We start from the raw sequence: 16,185 nt of genomic DNA, 5'->3' as shown, positions 1-16,185 counted from the left end.
TCACACAAATATGTGAATTTTATTGACAAATGATATATTCTTACAGTAAAAAATAGAATGCAATCTTTAGTTTGGAATTGGAAGTAGTGTGTCCTTGATAGGAGTAGTCAGATTTCGTGGTACTATTTTCTTTAAAGCTGCACCTAAGAGGAAACCTGTATGCTGTCTGGAAATTATCCAGGTGTGTGCAACATCTGTGTGAGCCCTGATGCTTCTCTCCACACCTTCAAGGTAATTTATAGCCCCTGGTCAACAGTACCCTCCCCCTACCCACCCCCAGGTTTAACATAATATATCATAAAAATAGCTAGTGCCATTACAAGTCAAAATTTCAAATATAATTTTTATTCAAATGTAATTCATAATATAATCATTCTTAAAATATAGCCATTTATATGTGAGTTTGAAACATTATTAAAATAAATACTATTTCCTAGAGAAAATTTCTTTTGCATCACAAAATTATAAAACAGAAGCATATAGAACTAATTCATGATTGATTCTTCTTTAGTGTGTCTTCCACTATCTCTCCCACTCAGTATATACAGTATGATGTGCATAGAGTAGTCTGAAAACACATGACATCACCCCATGTATACCCAGACATTCAGATTTCTGGTACATATACTTGCAGCCCCACGGCTTAGCTGCCTGTGTTTTTCTCACCAATTTATATTAAAACCTTTTTCCAGTCATCCTTCAGTTCAGAGGTCTTACCGGCTTGTTACTTTCTGAGAGCTGTGGAAAGGCATGTCAACTTCCACATGAAGAGAGCTATCCTGTCCCCTACTTGGAACTGTAACAGCCTTTTCCCAGGTAAGGGACGTATTCTTATTATCTGAATTGTTTGAATGTTTGGTAGAAGAATAGTACTGACCCTGATTTAAAGGATTCCAGAAGTTCTCTCTCCTGACTGATACCTAGGTACTGCACAGTACATATGTTGACAGGCTGTCTTGTGACTCTCACAGTATTCTAATACTCGCTTAGAAATGGGACAGTCTGAATACTGATCAGACATATAGTTGTGTTTTTAAACATCTTGGAGATATTAGAGAAAAAGAAATATAAGCCACTAAAGTTTTAAGTTAATCATCTATCAGTGGTTCTCAACCTGTGGGTCGCGACCCCTTTGGTGGTCAAACGACCCTTTCACAGGGGTCGCCTAAGACCATCCTGCCTATCAGATATTTACATTACGATTCATAACAGTAGCAACATTACAGTTATGAAGTAGCAACGAAAATAATGTTATGGTTGGGTCACAACATGAGGAACTGTATTTAAAGGACCAGAAGGTTGAGAGCCACTGCGTCTAAATAGTATGATTACAGTTCTCCAATAATACAAATCAACAAATTTCACTAAACAATAAGTGGAACAATTAAGCTGGCTGACATGTACAGCCACCTTTCCAATGACTAACGAAAGGAAAAGGTTTTCAGGAAAATCTGGCTGCAAACGTAAGTGGTAAATCTTCAAGGATGTGAAGTACCTGTCACACAATTAGACCATTGCCGGGAAGCCACTTATCCAGACCGAAGTGAACGTCCCTAATTCCTCTTACTGAAACGTCTCCTTTTAAAAAATACCATTACTCATCCTTGTTTTCTGAGGCATAAACTGTTTTCTCCTACAAGTCCACGTGTGAGCGCTCCATGCAAACACGGGTACTGCCTTCTACAGCCTGGTTTCTTGCACCTCTTCTTCGGTCACCTCCTGCAGAGCAGTGATTTTGGATCGGGACTTGTGCTTGCTGGAGTTCCGGTGGGGTAGGAGCTTCAGGCGGTCCGAGGGGCTTATGGCCTGATGGAAAAGGCTCTTCTCGCTCAGCAGTCTTTGGATGGAGTCGTACTGCCGCACTTGGTTCTCCTCTATGACCTGGGGAAGTGGCTGTTAGTGAGATACTGGACAGAAGGCAGGGCGGGCCAGAGCAAGGACAGAAGGTGGCATAGGCTCAGAGGAAGATAAAAGCCAAATGGAAAACAGTGTCCAGAGGCTGGCAGTCTGAACCATCAGGGAGATCTCATTTCACTGCCAAGTCCTTCACCCTCTTGCTTTATGGAGCCTCTCCATCTGTGAAACTCTCTTTAACTTTCTTTTTAGCAGCTGGAAGATTTTTTTTAAAATTAGGATTGTACTGAGCAATTACCTCTTCAAAGAACTTTAGAGGAATTAAGGGTGCTTTCAAAACCAGAATGATTTTTGTTAGATCCCTTCTATAGTGTGGGGAGCGGCTACAGTGTTTTGGACAGGTTCAAGCCCTGGACTGATGAGAGGACACAGTCCACTCACTGCCACGTGCAAGTCCCAGCTTGGAGGGCAGAGCCTTCCCAGCACAATTATAGCCAACAGCTATAGTTGTAAGCTTGAACCTATGGTCCGAACATGTGGTCCCACATATCTGAGTGATGTGGGCTTGATAGAGTTCAGGTGCATGTAATTGAATAGGATTGAAACTCACGAGAATATTGTAAACATCTTGATCACCCCCTTACTTTGCCTCGTAGCATCTGCTATAAAATAAAGACACGGCTTGTGGGCATCGTCGCTGTCTCTCAGAGAAGCAGTGTCCCGCCGAGACCCAGCTTTCATTCTCTTGTCTGTCTTTTCTAAGCCTTTCAGCTGCCCCCACTCAGGTTCATCCTTGGCTGTGCTGGCGTGGCACACTATAGGACCTTAAAAATGAGTGAGACTCCACAGCATTGTAGTTGAACCTCATCAACAGTGGATTTGAAGGTTAAAAATTCCAAATTGGTCAGAATGTGCCTGAGTTTAATATGCCTCCTTCACATGTTCAAGTTGAGCAAACCCAAGGTCAGAGAGTAGGAAGGCTTTATCCAGCCTCCTGAGCCTGACCATGGCAGGACAAGAGGTTGTGAGTCAGCCCCTAATTTGTTACCTGGAGCTTAGTAATAATAAATGGCAATAACAATCCTTCAGTAAGGAAAGCATTTACTTCCAGGAACCCCAAAAGTCTGAATAGAATAATGTGGTGCATCATCCTGAGAACTTCCTTGTTACTAAACCTGAGGGAATTTGTAAACGTCACTTGAAAGAATCTGTGACAGCTTTGAAAGCACAATGAGAAGGTGATTGGGAGAGACATTCACCTGAGTCCCAAATAATGACTTTAAAAATGAAATGAGCCTTTCAATTATCATATTAAAACTCTACATGAGATGCAAGAGAATCCAGGCCTGTCCTGGACCCTACCTACCCAAGGAAGATTTAGTTATTAAAAGCATCAAGACCTAAGTCTTTCTTCTGACTTATTTCCCAAATAAAGGACCCAAAAGTGTAGATGTTCCAGTTTATTAATGTCACTTAGTAATATGCTGCTCTTTTAGACTTACTGCATTCCAACCTTACCTCATAACTCAGATCAAAGCGAGAAACTCGCGCAGCTATTTTGAGTCAAGCTAAATGGCGGTATGACACATGTTTTAAGGTTGAACTTGTACATACCTGGGATTTGCAGAAACTATCACTTAAGAGATTGTTATCAAGAATTAAAGGGGAAATGAGATCATAAGTAAATTATAAACACTCACCAAAAATCGTTGACATTCCAACATTGCTTCTATCCTGTGTTCACAGAGGATCACTGTGCAATTAGCAAATGCTTGTTTTAGGGTTCTTCGAATGATTTGATATGTTCTAGAAAAGAAAGAAAATACCACACAGAACATAAATAATCTGCCTTTATTCTTGATAACATACCTATTGTCCTAGCAACTGAGTCCTTTAAGCTATCTTTCTTTAAATACTTTTAACATAATTGTGATATAGTCGGCCACAATCAGCTTTGCAACCAAAGGGTAGATTTTAAGTTTCCATCAATAAATAGGACAAATATTTTGAAGGAAATTTCACAAAAGTACATTTTTTTCATTATGTAGAATCACTAGTAGTTCTTTTGTGCTACCATATGAATGGAATAGAAAGAAAAATCATAAGAATCAGAATTTGCCTGTGTAACTAAATATTTCATGTTTTGACAAGGGGGAGAACTCCAAAATCACAGTGAGAAGAGAACACAGGCTCTTATACCAGGAAATAAGCAGCTGTATGCATATCCAATGGTGACTTTTCACTAGGCCATGGGAATTTGTGTCAATATGCAGCAGGCCTCTGCCGCTGTATTACCAAATAGCAGGAATTCTGAAACTCACATTGGATCCAGATGAGCACTGGGTTCATCCAGCAGCAAGATCTTCGCCTTACTGAGAACAGACCTTGCCAAGCACATCAACTGCTTGTGGCCATGGCTTAGGACCAAACCCCCATCCAAAAGGACAAAATCAAGCTTCCCAGGAAATTGCTCTATCACAGATCTGAGTCCAACCTGCAGAAAAGAAAGAGGGAAAACACTGTGCTTAGAAAGGGCAGTTCAGATACCACAAGGTTAAAGACACTCATGGGAGTTCTAAAAGTTTGAATTTCATGTCAGCCCCTGCCACTCCTGCTATTCGGGCTGGATTAAACAAAAGTCTAAGCTGTATAATCCTGATAGCTCTAAAGGACCAATCTATGACTTGTTTCATTTCTGTACTTCATCATTCAGGACATTTTCAATGAATGCCTATTATATGCCAGGTATTCCAATAGGGACTGAAGAAACGATCAAGGTCAGATGGCCCCTGCAATTGATCAGGGTTTATGAAGACGTACACAAACAATTACAACACAATGGAATACAGGCTAGAGAATGGAGTTGTTTAGTATATCATGACAGATTCTTTTACACTCCCTTCCATTCTCTGCTCTGTCATAATAGAGCATGAAAAGTGGCATAAACAATTCAACTGAGAGTTTTTTACAACTACATATAGCCACTTGCTACTCATCTCTTCAATACATAAAAACTGATTTTAAGAAATTGATGAAACTATGGAGTAAAAAAAACAAAACAACTCACGAAGTCAAGACTAGGAGATTTTAAGGTAATATATTGAGGTGGAATATGAGATTTGTGTTGGGTTCAATGGCTTGGTTTTATAAGGTAGGTAGAAAAAATAGGTTGAAAAAATGTCAAAAGATACAGAAACCCATTCTTTCAAAATAAGACAAAAATGACTGAAGTCTTGGTTCTGATCACTTATTCAGGTAAATGTGCATTAATGTTTATTTTTTTTGCCAAGGATTGCTGACTGAAAGATGTGCAGATGATTGTCTCCTGCCCTCGGGAAGTCTGAGGTTTAGTATGGGGAAGTAGCATGCAACCCTAACTGTAATACAGGCAGATGAGATAATGGCTTTAAGAAAAACTCATGAGTCCAGTGATGTTTGCTCAGCAAATGTTAACTGTGTGCCTGTAATGTGTATTGCAGACGATACTCTTCTCCTTGGTTTGGTTCTCATTAAAGCAGCCTCACTATGAGAATTCATGAATTCTGACATGTGTCTGAGATGGCAGGGAATGTAAACATATTGATTAGATAAGGGGACTACTCTGACGTATCCCAGAAGACTCAAACAGAAAACTACTTTGGGATCCAAGTAGCTGAGAATGTGAATAAAGGACACTGGGTGGGGAGTTAGAGGAGCTGTGTTCTCTCTGTCTTCAGTCTATGAACCTGCTACAGTCTCTCCCATCTTAAAACAGAAACAAAACCCCTCACATGCATCCATGTTCTCCTTTAGCTGTTATGTAATATCTACCCTGTCTGTCATCTAGAAATCTCAAAAAATTGGTATGTATCGATTGTCTCTACTTCCTCCTACCACAGAACATGTTTTGCCCTGACCGGTTTGGCTCAGTGGATAGAGCATTGGCCTGCAGATTGAAAGGTCCAGGGTTTGATTCCAGTCAAGGGCATGTACCTTGGTTGCAGGCACATCCCCAGTGGGGGGTGTGCAGGAGGCAGCTGATTGATGTTTCTCTCTCATTGATGTTTCTAACTCTCTATCCCTCTCCCTTCCTCTCTGGCGGGGCAGGGGGGGGGGGGAGGTGGGGGAGGGAAGAATATGCTTCCCTTCTTTAAACATCTATTACTTGGCTTATGAGAAACCACACAATCTTTGACCATTTCTACCTATTATCATGTGTGGACAACTTTCCCTCTTCCTGTCCCTTGAATATTCATTTTCCTAACCCTCAACTTTCCAAACTCTCCTGAGATCTCAGTCATTCTTAGGGCATCAATTACGCAGATAAGCTAATGATTTTTCAAATCCTTATCTCCAGCCCCAGATATCTTCCAAATACTTCTTACATCCTTCTCATCCTCACTGATCCTATTATAGAGACACTAGGGTAGGCCATCTTAATCTCTTAAACATCATACTGTAAATCCCAAGTTGTGGATTTGTCAATTCACCACACAAACACTCCAGAGAACCTTCTAAAAATACAGCCTTGAACATCTTATTTCTCTGTATTAAATAGCTTCCTAACAGAATAAAACTGAGCTCTCTGAAGTGGCATTTAAGATATCTAGAATCAAGTCCCCTCCACTCTTACTTCCAGCAGCACCAAACAGCTTGTAGGTCCCTATACACCTGACATACCCTTCTGAATATCTCTGATCATCCTTCAGGACGGTCAGGCACCTAACCAGGGTGCCATTTATACAAGTTTCCCCTGAGACTATCAGCTTCTTAAGGGTAAAGATGTGCTTTTTAACTCTGTGTCCCCAGTACCAATGCTGGACACATTGTCAACATCAACTCATTTGTTCAACAAATATGTACTAAGTTGGAGTGCTGACCAAACAAAACAAACATGGTTTAGATGAATGATAAATGAATCCCAACTTAAGGAAGAATGACAACAATAAATGAATGATACTGTCTTTAGCTTTGCCAATATAGCATGTGAACTAAGATAAGTAACTTTGCCTGTTTTCTCATCTTTAAGACTCTATAAAACCTTTTAAAGATCAAAGGATAACATTATAAGTTCCTAACACTGATAAGCATGTTCTGTGATATCAGTATTTTATCTCAGAGCAATTAGCAGTATTTAGGGATATTTTTAAGTCAAATTAACTATTATGAAAAGAACAACTTAGATGGATGTTAACTAGACTTTTGTGGTAGTCATTTTGCAACATATACAGTTACTAAATTTAAAGTTGTACTCCTGAAACTAATATAATGGTCAGTATGTATGTCAATTATATATCAATTAAAAAGCAAAATATTGTACTAATTAAAAACTAGATCTCGATTTCCTAGTATTTTGTTTAGGATTTTTGCATTTGTATTCATCAGAGATATTGGTCTGTAGTTTTCCTTTTTGTGTTATTCTTGCCAGGTTTTGGTATCAGGGTTATAGTGACCTCATAAAACGTGTTAGGGAATATTGCCTCTCCTTCAATTTTTGGGGGAAGAGTTTGAGAAGGACAGGTTTTAAATCTTTGAACATCTGGTAGAATGCACTGGTGAAGCCATCTGGTCCTGGACTTTTATTTTTGGGAGGTTTTTTATGGTTGTTTCAACTTCCTCACTGTTGACCTGTCTATTTAGATTTTCCAATTCTTCATGATTGAGTTTAGGAAGGTTATATATTTCTAGAAACTTATCCATTTCTTCTAGGTTATTGAATTTGGTGGCATAGTCCTTCATAGTATTCTAGTATGATGTCTGTGGTGATTTCTCTTTCACTTCTGATTTTATTTATATGGGTTCTTTTCCCTTGTTTCCTTAGTGAGTCTAGCCAGGGGTTTGTCAAGTTTATTAATCTTTATATATACATCACAATCAAGTGTGGTTCATTCCAGGGGCATAAGGATGGTTCAACATATGCAAATCAATGTAATATACCACATTAACTAAAGAAAGGATAAAAATCATATGAGTTTATCAATAGATGCAGAAAAAGCACTTAAAATACAACATCTATTTATGATTAAACCATTAAACACAAAAGGGATAGAAGAAAAGTACCTCAACATAATAAAGGCCATATATGATAGACTTTCAGGCAATATTATACTCAATGGTGAAAGACTGAAATCTTTTCCTCTAAAATCAGAAACAAGACAAGGATGCCCAATCTCATCACTCTTATTCTGGAAGTTCTAGCCAGAGCAATAAGGTAAGAGAAAGAAATTAAAGGCATCCAAATTGGAAAGTAAGAAGTAAAAGTATCACTTTTTTCAGATGACAATACTTGTATATAGAAAACCCTAAAGACACCATCAAAAAACTGTTAGAAACAATAAACAAACACAGTAAAGTTGCAGGATACAAAATCAATGTACAAAAATCCTCTGCCTTCCTGTGTATTAAAAACAAAACTTCAGAAAAAGAAATAAAAAGCATTTATTTTGCAATTGCAACCAATATAATAAAATACCTAGGAATAAACTTAATAAAGAATGTGAAAGACCTGGCTGAAAATTACAAAGCATTATTAAGAGATTGAAAGGGATATAACAAAATGGAAAAATATCCCATGTTCATGGATTGGAAGAATCAACATAGTTAAAATGGCCACATTACCCAAAGCAATATACAGATTTAATTCAATCCCCATTAAAATCCCAATGTCATTTTTAAAGAAATAGAATAAAAAACCATCAATTATGTATGGAACCACAAAAGACTCTGAATAGCCAAAGCATTCCTGAGAAAAAAGAACGAAGCTGGAAATATCACACTACCTGACTTCAAATTATACTACAGAGCAATGATAAAACAGCATGGCATTGGCAGAAAAACAGACACACAGGTCAATAGAACCGAACTGAGAGCCCAGATATAAAACCACATGTATATGGACAGATAATTTTTGACAAAGTAGCCAGAAACACTATGGAGTAAAGAAAGCCTCTTTAATAAATGGTGCTGGGGAAACTGGGAAGCCAAACATGCAAAAGAATGACACTGGATTGCAGTTTTATCCCATGTTCAAAAATTAGTTCAAAATGGATCAATGATCTAAATATAAGATAAAAAACAATAAATTACATAGAGGAAAGCATAGGTACTAAACTTATGGACCTTGATCATAGAGAACATTTTATGAACTTGACCCCAAAGGCAAGGGAATTAAAGGCAAAAATAAATGAATGGGACTATATCAAACTAAAAAGCTTTTGCACAGCAAAAGAAACCAACAACAAAACAAAGAGGCAGCCAACCAAATGGGAGATGATATATGCAAACAATAGCTCTGACAAAAGTTTAATATCCAAAATATAAAAAGATCTCATAAAACTCAACACAAAACAAACAAACAACCCAATTAAAAAATGAGCAGAGGACCTGGACAGATACCCCTCCCAAGAAGACATACAACAGCCAATAGATACATGAAAAGACGCTCAACCTCACTGGCAGTTAGGGAAATACAAATCAAAACTACAATGAGATACCACCTCACACCTGTTAAAATGGCTACTGCCAACAAGACAAGTATTAACAAGTGTTGGAGATATTGTGGAGAAAAGGGAACTCTCATTCACAGCTGGTGGGAATGTAGACTGGTACAGCCACTATGGAAAACAGCGTGGAAATTTATGAAAAAATTAAGAATGGAGCTGCCATATGGCCCAGCAATCCCTCTCTTGGGTATATACCAGAAAAACTCAAACACATGTATTTGCAAAGATATGTGCACCCCTATATTCATTGCAGCTTTATTCAAGGTGGCCAAGTCATGATGGCAACCAAGGTGTCCTATGATAGAGAACTGGATAAAGAAGATGTGGTCCATATACACAATGGAATAGTACTCAGCCATAAGAAAGGGTGAAATAGTGCCATTTGCAAAAACATGGATGGACCTTAAGATTATTATAAGTGAAACAAGTCAGGCAGGAAAAAGCTAAGAACCATATGATTTCACTCAAATGTGGGATATAAAACTGATACTCATGAGCACTATCAGCAGTGTGGTGGTTGCCAGAGGGAAGGGAATGGGGAGTGAAAAGATAGGGAGTGGGGGGTGAAGGGAGCCTAGTGTATGGTGATGGAGGATGATTTATCTTTGGTGGTGGGCACACAGTATAATATAGAGATCTTGTAATATAGAAATCCACACCTGAAATCTATATGATTATATTAACCAATGTCATCCCAATTAAATTGAATTTTTTAAAAAAGGCTAGAGCTCTGAAATCAGAGAAGAGGCTTTGAATCTGCACTCTACCACTGATTTGCTGATGATGTCAAGTGTGTTATTTAAGTCTCATTTACTTCACCTGGAAAAAATGAGGAAAAGCTTGTATAGATTTCAAAAGTTTATAATGAGGATTAAATGAGATAATTGTGGAAAGAAGTTGCCACAGAGTATGGCACATGGTAAACACTTAATCCATGGTGACTAATAGTATTTTTGGAGCTTGGAAATCCCAAGGACATGGGGCTGATCACGGAAACACTACCCTTCACAAGCTGACTAGAGACCAAGTTAGCAGGAAATATTACAATACTATTCATTTACATCAAACCCCCTAGTAACAGGGTTGTATAAATGTATTGTTCAGGTAGTAGCATGTATTGTTCCTGTAGATCTCACACCAATCACACACTGATTCCCAGGGCCCTAGTAGGAAAGCCACTTCACTGTGTGATACTTTTGCACTTCTCTGTGATAAAGAGCTGAGCAAAGTATTTGTTTTTCCCAAATGAAACTATTTCTTTACTACAAGTAAATAATTATATGTCTAAATATATATTACTGCCAGTGTTTACAGAACAATATTTTAAAAAATGAATGACAGCGAGACAGACCAATAGAGAATCTATTCTGCAACATTTCTATCTCACTATTTTACTCACTATGAAGTATGAAAAAATCTTGTAAAATCACATTCACTAGAGAAAGGTCAACATAAGTCAAATTTAACTTTTGAAGTCAGTGAACATTTAAAAAAATTATTAATTACCTAATTTATGCCATATATTGTGAGAGGTTTTGTAGAGAAAATAGGAAGCAAGATGATAGAATAGCAATTGTTCTTAAAAAGATACAAAATTATTGTTACCAACTCAATGTGGTGATAAGAATGGTTTAATAGCCTGATGATTGATTGGATGTAAATGACTGCTTAGTCATGTATTTCCTACTAGGCTCAATGAGAGTTTATGAAATTCTAGGTACTATGGCAGATCTAGGGATTCAAGGATGAATAACACTAGGACCTACCTTGAAGGAACTCATGATCCAGACAAATACAAAAATAGTAACTGAGAAATTACTGTTCAAAGAAATAAGTGCTATGGGGGGAAAAAGACTGAAATGGGAATTGCTATAGAGATAATTAAATTTAATTATCTGTAGCAGCACAATCCTTTAAATAAAAATATATACATATTCCCAATATAATAATAATTATTAATTATTATTAATAATAATTATTATTTTTAATAGTGTCATAATCTATTTTCAATAGATTAAAAATAAATATAGCCTATCACTGCAGCCCCCACTGCACAGGCCACTGAATGGGTAGGAACAACCACTGAGTGGTCTTAAGCTATTCTTTCACAAACTCTTAAACAGAATAGAAATAAGATTAATGGAAAATAAAGTTGAAAGAAAGAAAGAAAGAAAGAAAGAAAGAAAGAAAGAAAGAAAGGAAGGAAGGAAGGAAGGAAGGAAGGAAGAAAGAAAGAAAGAAAGAAAGAAAGAAAGAAAGAAAGAAAGAAAGAAAGAAAGAAAGAAAAAAGAAAGACTGTCCAAATTAAGGTGAATTAAAAATTACTGGAATCTAAACATGTCTAATGTTTTTCATTCTAACTAAGCATTAAAAAGAAATAAAAGCATCAACAAATGTGGATAAAAGAACTTAGGACAAAAGAATCTGCTAGCTTTACACTGTTGAGTAATAAATCACATATACTTCCCAAACTTCTATTTAGAAAGGAGAAATTTTGTTTTATGACACATCAAACTAAAAAATATTTAACAGCCTGAAAGGACCAGATATTTTTTTTAAAATGTTGACTTTTGCTCTTGCTGCACTGTGGAATGTTATTGTGAAGCAAGAGTTTGCTTTGTGACAAGGAAGCATGAAAAAAAATCAGAAAAAGTGAACTGTGCCTACTAAATAGCCCACTAGTAGGCAGTTATAAAAATAGACACTCTCAACTCCTTAAGATACTCCTTTTGCTACTCTGCAGGTTTTCCAGGGCAAATTTTTAACTTAAAAAGCCACTATTTCTGCTATTTAGCTTACTCTCTAAAAGTAACTTATCTCGCCATCAATGTATAAGAAAGGAAACTATTTTATAAATAATCTAGTAAGCAAACAATAACCAAAAAAGCCTTCATTCTACAACCAATAGAACTGCTGTTTAGACTATGAATTATACTGACACAGCTTGCAGTGGTGTAAGCCTGCGAACCAGCAAAGGTACTGCTGTTCCTGCATCCACCAGTCATCTGAACCCAGCCCCTTATTTAAGTAAATAAGTTAAATCATTCATTCAATGAATATTTACCTAACACCATCCATGTGGCCAACATTACTCCATGCACTGAAAATACCTCAGTGAATAAACATCATCCCTGCCTTAAGAACCCCACAATCTGATGGGGTACATGGAAAAGTTAAGAGGTAAATCTCTATCCCATGTGAAGAATGTGATGAAAGGGGTAGATGAATAGGGTACACCTAGAAGGGGCTCCTTCCTCTGACCTGCAGCATCTGGGCAGGTTCCTGGAAAGAAGCAATGTGTAAGGAGATGCCTGAAAGATGAGTTAGGAGCAGGCACTGAAGGGCTAGCAGGGTTTTCCGCGTACAGAGAACAGCATGTGAAGAAGCTTCAGGAGAACAGAGAGCATAGGATGCTTTAGAGAAATGAAAGAAATTCAGATGGATCACAGTAGGCAGGGGAGGTTGGAGAATGATTTAGAGAGGCAGGCAGAGACCACATAGCAAAGGACCTTTTAAGCCACCTTAAGTAGTGCAAACTTGGTCCGAGGGGAAATAAGGAGCCATAGGAAGGGGAGCAACAAGGGGTCAGATGCAGGGTTTAGGAAGATTACCAGAGCTGCAAAGAGCCAAATAAACTGCAGAAAAGGGAAATCAGGCAGGAGTTTCTTTCAAAAGTCCCCATGAGAGTTATAGTGGTGACAGGTGGGGAAGAAAAAAGGTGAATACATTCTAGACCATCGGTTCTCAACCTGTGGGTCGCGACCCCTTTGGGGGTCGAACGACCCTTTCACAGGGGTCGCCTAAGACCATCGGAAAACACATGTATAATTACATATTGTTTTGTGATTAATCACTATGCTTTAATTATGTTCAATTTGTAACAATGAAAATACATCCTGCATATCAGATATTTACATTACGATTCATAACAGTAGCAAAATTACAGTTATGAAGTAGCAACGAAAATAATTTTATGGTTGGGGGTCACCACAACATGAGGAACTGTATTAAAGGGTCGCGGCATTAGGAAGGTTGAGAATCACTGCTCTAGACACTTGCAGGAGACAGCCTCGAGGCGGCTTGACATGGAGAAACCAAGAGACAAGAAATCAAGAATGAGTCCCAGGTCTTGCCTCTGGGCAACTGGAGGATGGTGAAGCCATTCACTAGGATTAGGAACACAGAACAGTTGGGGTGGTGAACATAAGAAACTCACTTGTATGGACATAAGGTGATTGTCCATGCTGAGATGTGAAGCAGTGTACTCACCTCCTCCCATGACCACATCAAAATTACAACCAAACTACAGAACAACCATCATTGAGAACCCCCTGAAGTCTAGCTGAACAGAAGTCCTATAACTAAGGACATACAGAAGAAGCCACATAGAGACTCGTGGGGGGTGGGGGGCATAGAGCAGGCTGGTCCCTCACCCACATGTAGTGGTTAAAAATTGGGAGGGATATCTTGTCTGTGGAGGTCCCCACTGAGGAACAAGTGGTCCCAACCACACACCAGGCTCCTCAGCCCAGGGTTCTAGTGTTGGGAAGAGAAGTCCCCATAACTTCTGGCTGTGAAAATCAGCAGAGGTTGTGGCTGAGTGAGACAGTGAGCTGCTGGAGTCTCAGTTGTTCCTCTTAAAGGGCCCACACATGGATTCACTCATTCGAAGATCCAGCATGGGAGTAGCAGTTCAAAAGGAGCCAGAAACGTACAGGGAGGAACTGAATTGTCTGGATTCAGGGTGAGGACTAGAGAAGCAGCTTTCTCCCAGAGGCCATTGTTCCTTTGCTGAGTCTTTCCCCTGCATGTGAAGGCAGCGCCATATCTGAGTCTCCATCAACCTGACTAACACTGTTTTCCCTGCCCTGTGATTCCCCAAGACCCTGCCCCACCCAAACTGTAGGATTAGCCAAGCAGCTTCCAATGGCTTTTCCATTCAAATAGCCTAGCTTGGCTCATGCTTTAGACTTTCCTAAAATCTCTCAAAGGTTCACAAACCCCAAACAAGCATCACATGACCTCAGCAAGCCCTGTACCACTCGCTAAGAATCCCTAAGCCTAGGACTAGCAGCAGCAGGCCTCAGTTCACAGCTTGGCCTCTCCCAGGCACTTTCAAGCTCAGCTCAGGTGGCAACCATCAGTGGATCACTTTGTAGCTCACACCAGGTGGCCCAGGGCAGGGCATAGTAGCAACTGACTATGGCCTGAAACTCCCAAGGGGCCCCAGAACCAACACACTCAGTGGCCAGCATCAGATCACACCCGATCTCACCCAGCCACCTCCACAAACGATACACCCAAAGGGCAGAATCGGCAGCTACTAGAGATCCCCTAAAGTGAATCCTGCTCCATAGGTTCAGCCCCTGCACAAAAGCTCATCCACTGCAATCATAAGCAGACCTCACAATAAATTAGTCTGAGGTTCTATCCCTCCCATTGACATACCAACAAAAGTAATCAAGGCTCAACTACAATAGGAAAGCACACATAGCACACACAAAAGATATACCTGGTGCACCTGATTCAGGTGACCAGAGAGACTACGCCACTGTGCCGCATAGGACACCTACTATATGAGGCCACTCTACCAAGACCAGGAGACATAGCAGCTCTAATACATAGAAACATGCCCTGGCCAGTGTGGCTCAGTTGGTTGAGTGCTATCCCATGTACCAAAAGGTCACCGTTCAATTCCTGGTGAAGGTACATGCCCAGCTTGTGTGCTCAATCCCTGGTCGGGTGAATGAAGGAGGAAGCCAATCTATGTTTCTCTCTCACATTGATGTTTCTCTCTAAAAATTAATTTAAAATTTTTTTTTAAAAAAGAAACAAACATAGGGAGGCAAAAAGAAACATGTCCCAAATGAAAGAACAGAACAAAACTTCAGAAAAAGAACTAAACAAAATGGAGACAAGCAATTTATCAGATGCAGAGTTCAAAACACTGGTTATAAGGATGCTCAGTGAACTTAGGGAAAGAGTAGATAAACTTAGTGAGAACTTCATCAAAGAGATAGGAAACATAAACAAGAACCAGTCAGAATGAAGAATAAAATAACTGAAATGAAGAATACATTAGATGAAATCAACAGTAGATTAGATGAAGCAGAGGATCGAATCAGTGATTTGGTAGAAAAGGTAGAAGAAAACACCCAGAACAACAAAAAGAAAAAAGAATCCAAAAAAGTGAGAATAGTTTAAAGGCCTTGGGGACAACATCAAGCATACCAATATTTGCATCATAAGGGAACCAGAAGGAGAAGATAAAGAGCAAGGAATTGAAAACCTTTTGAAGAAATAATGCTGGAAAACTTCCCTAACATGGTGAAGGAAATAGACATACAAGCCCAGAAAGTGCAGAGTCCCAAACAAGATTAACCCAAAAAGCCCACACCAACACACATCATAATTAAAATGCCAAAGGTTAAGGACAAAGAGAGAATCTTAAAAGCAGCAAGAGAAAAGCAGTTAGTTATCTACAAGGGAGCTCCCATAGGGCTGTCAGCTTATTTCTCAACAGAAATTCTGTAGGCCAGAGGGATTGGCATGAAATATCCAAAGTCATGAAAAACATGGATCTACAACCAAGATCACTCTATCCAGCAAGAATATCATTTAAAATTGAAGGAGAGATAAAGAACTTCTCAGACAAGAAAAAGCTAAAGGAGTTCATCACTACCAAATGAGTATTACAAGAAATGTTGAATGGACTTCTTTAAGAAAAAGAAGATTTAAAAATATTGCCCTCGGTTTGGCTCAGCAGATAGAGCATCGGCCTGCGGACTCAAGGGTCCCAGGTTCGATTCCAGTCAAGGGCATGTACCTTGGTTGCAGGCACATCCCCAGT

The 16,185-nt window shown here is 39.0% G+C and overlaps 1 protein-coding gene across 1 annotated transcript in view; it reads right to left on the bottom strand.

Annotated features, from left to right (window-relative positions):
- CFTR (CF transmembrane conductance regulator) overlaps positions 1-16,185 on the bottom strand; it is a 202,120-nt gene continuing 185,935 nt past the window's right edge. Inside the window, exons 25-27 of the mRNA XM_070423784.1 lie at positions 4,176-4,348; positions 3,555-3,660; positions 1-1,881 (exon numbers count right to left, since the gene is read on the bottom strand). Coding sequence (XP_070279885.1) covers positions 1,681-1,881; positions 3,555-3,660; positions 4,176-4,348 — 480 coding nt within the window. The 3' untranslated portion in view covers positions 1-1,680. The remainder of the gene's footprint in view (positions 1,882-3,554; positions 3,661-4,175; positions 4,349-16,185) is intronic.

Source organism: Myotis yumanensis, unplaced genomic scaffold (assembly GCF_028538775.1).
Source record: "Myotis yumanensis isolate MYYU_CA2020_CCGP unplaced genomic scaffold, mMyoYum1.0.hap1 SCAF_9, whole genome shotgun sequence".
NCBI lineage: Eukaryota > Metazoa > Chordata > Mammalia > Chiroptera > Vespertilionidae > Myotis > Myotis yumanensis.
This window is presented reverse-complemented; position numbering and strand designations above follow the sequence as displayed.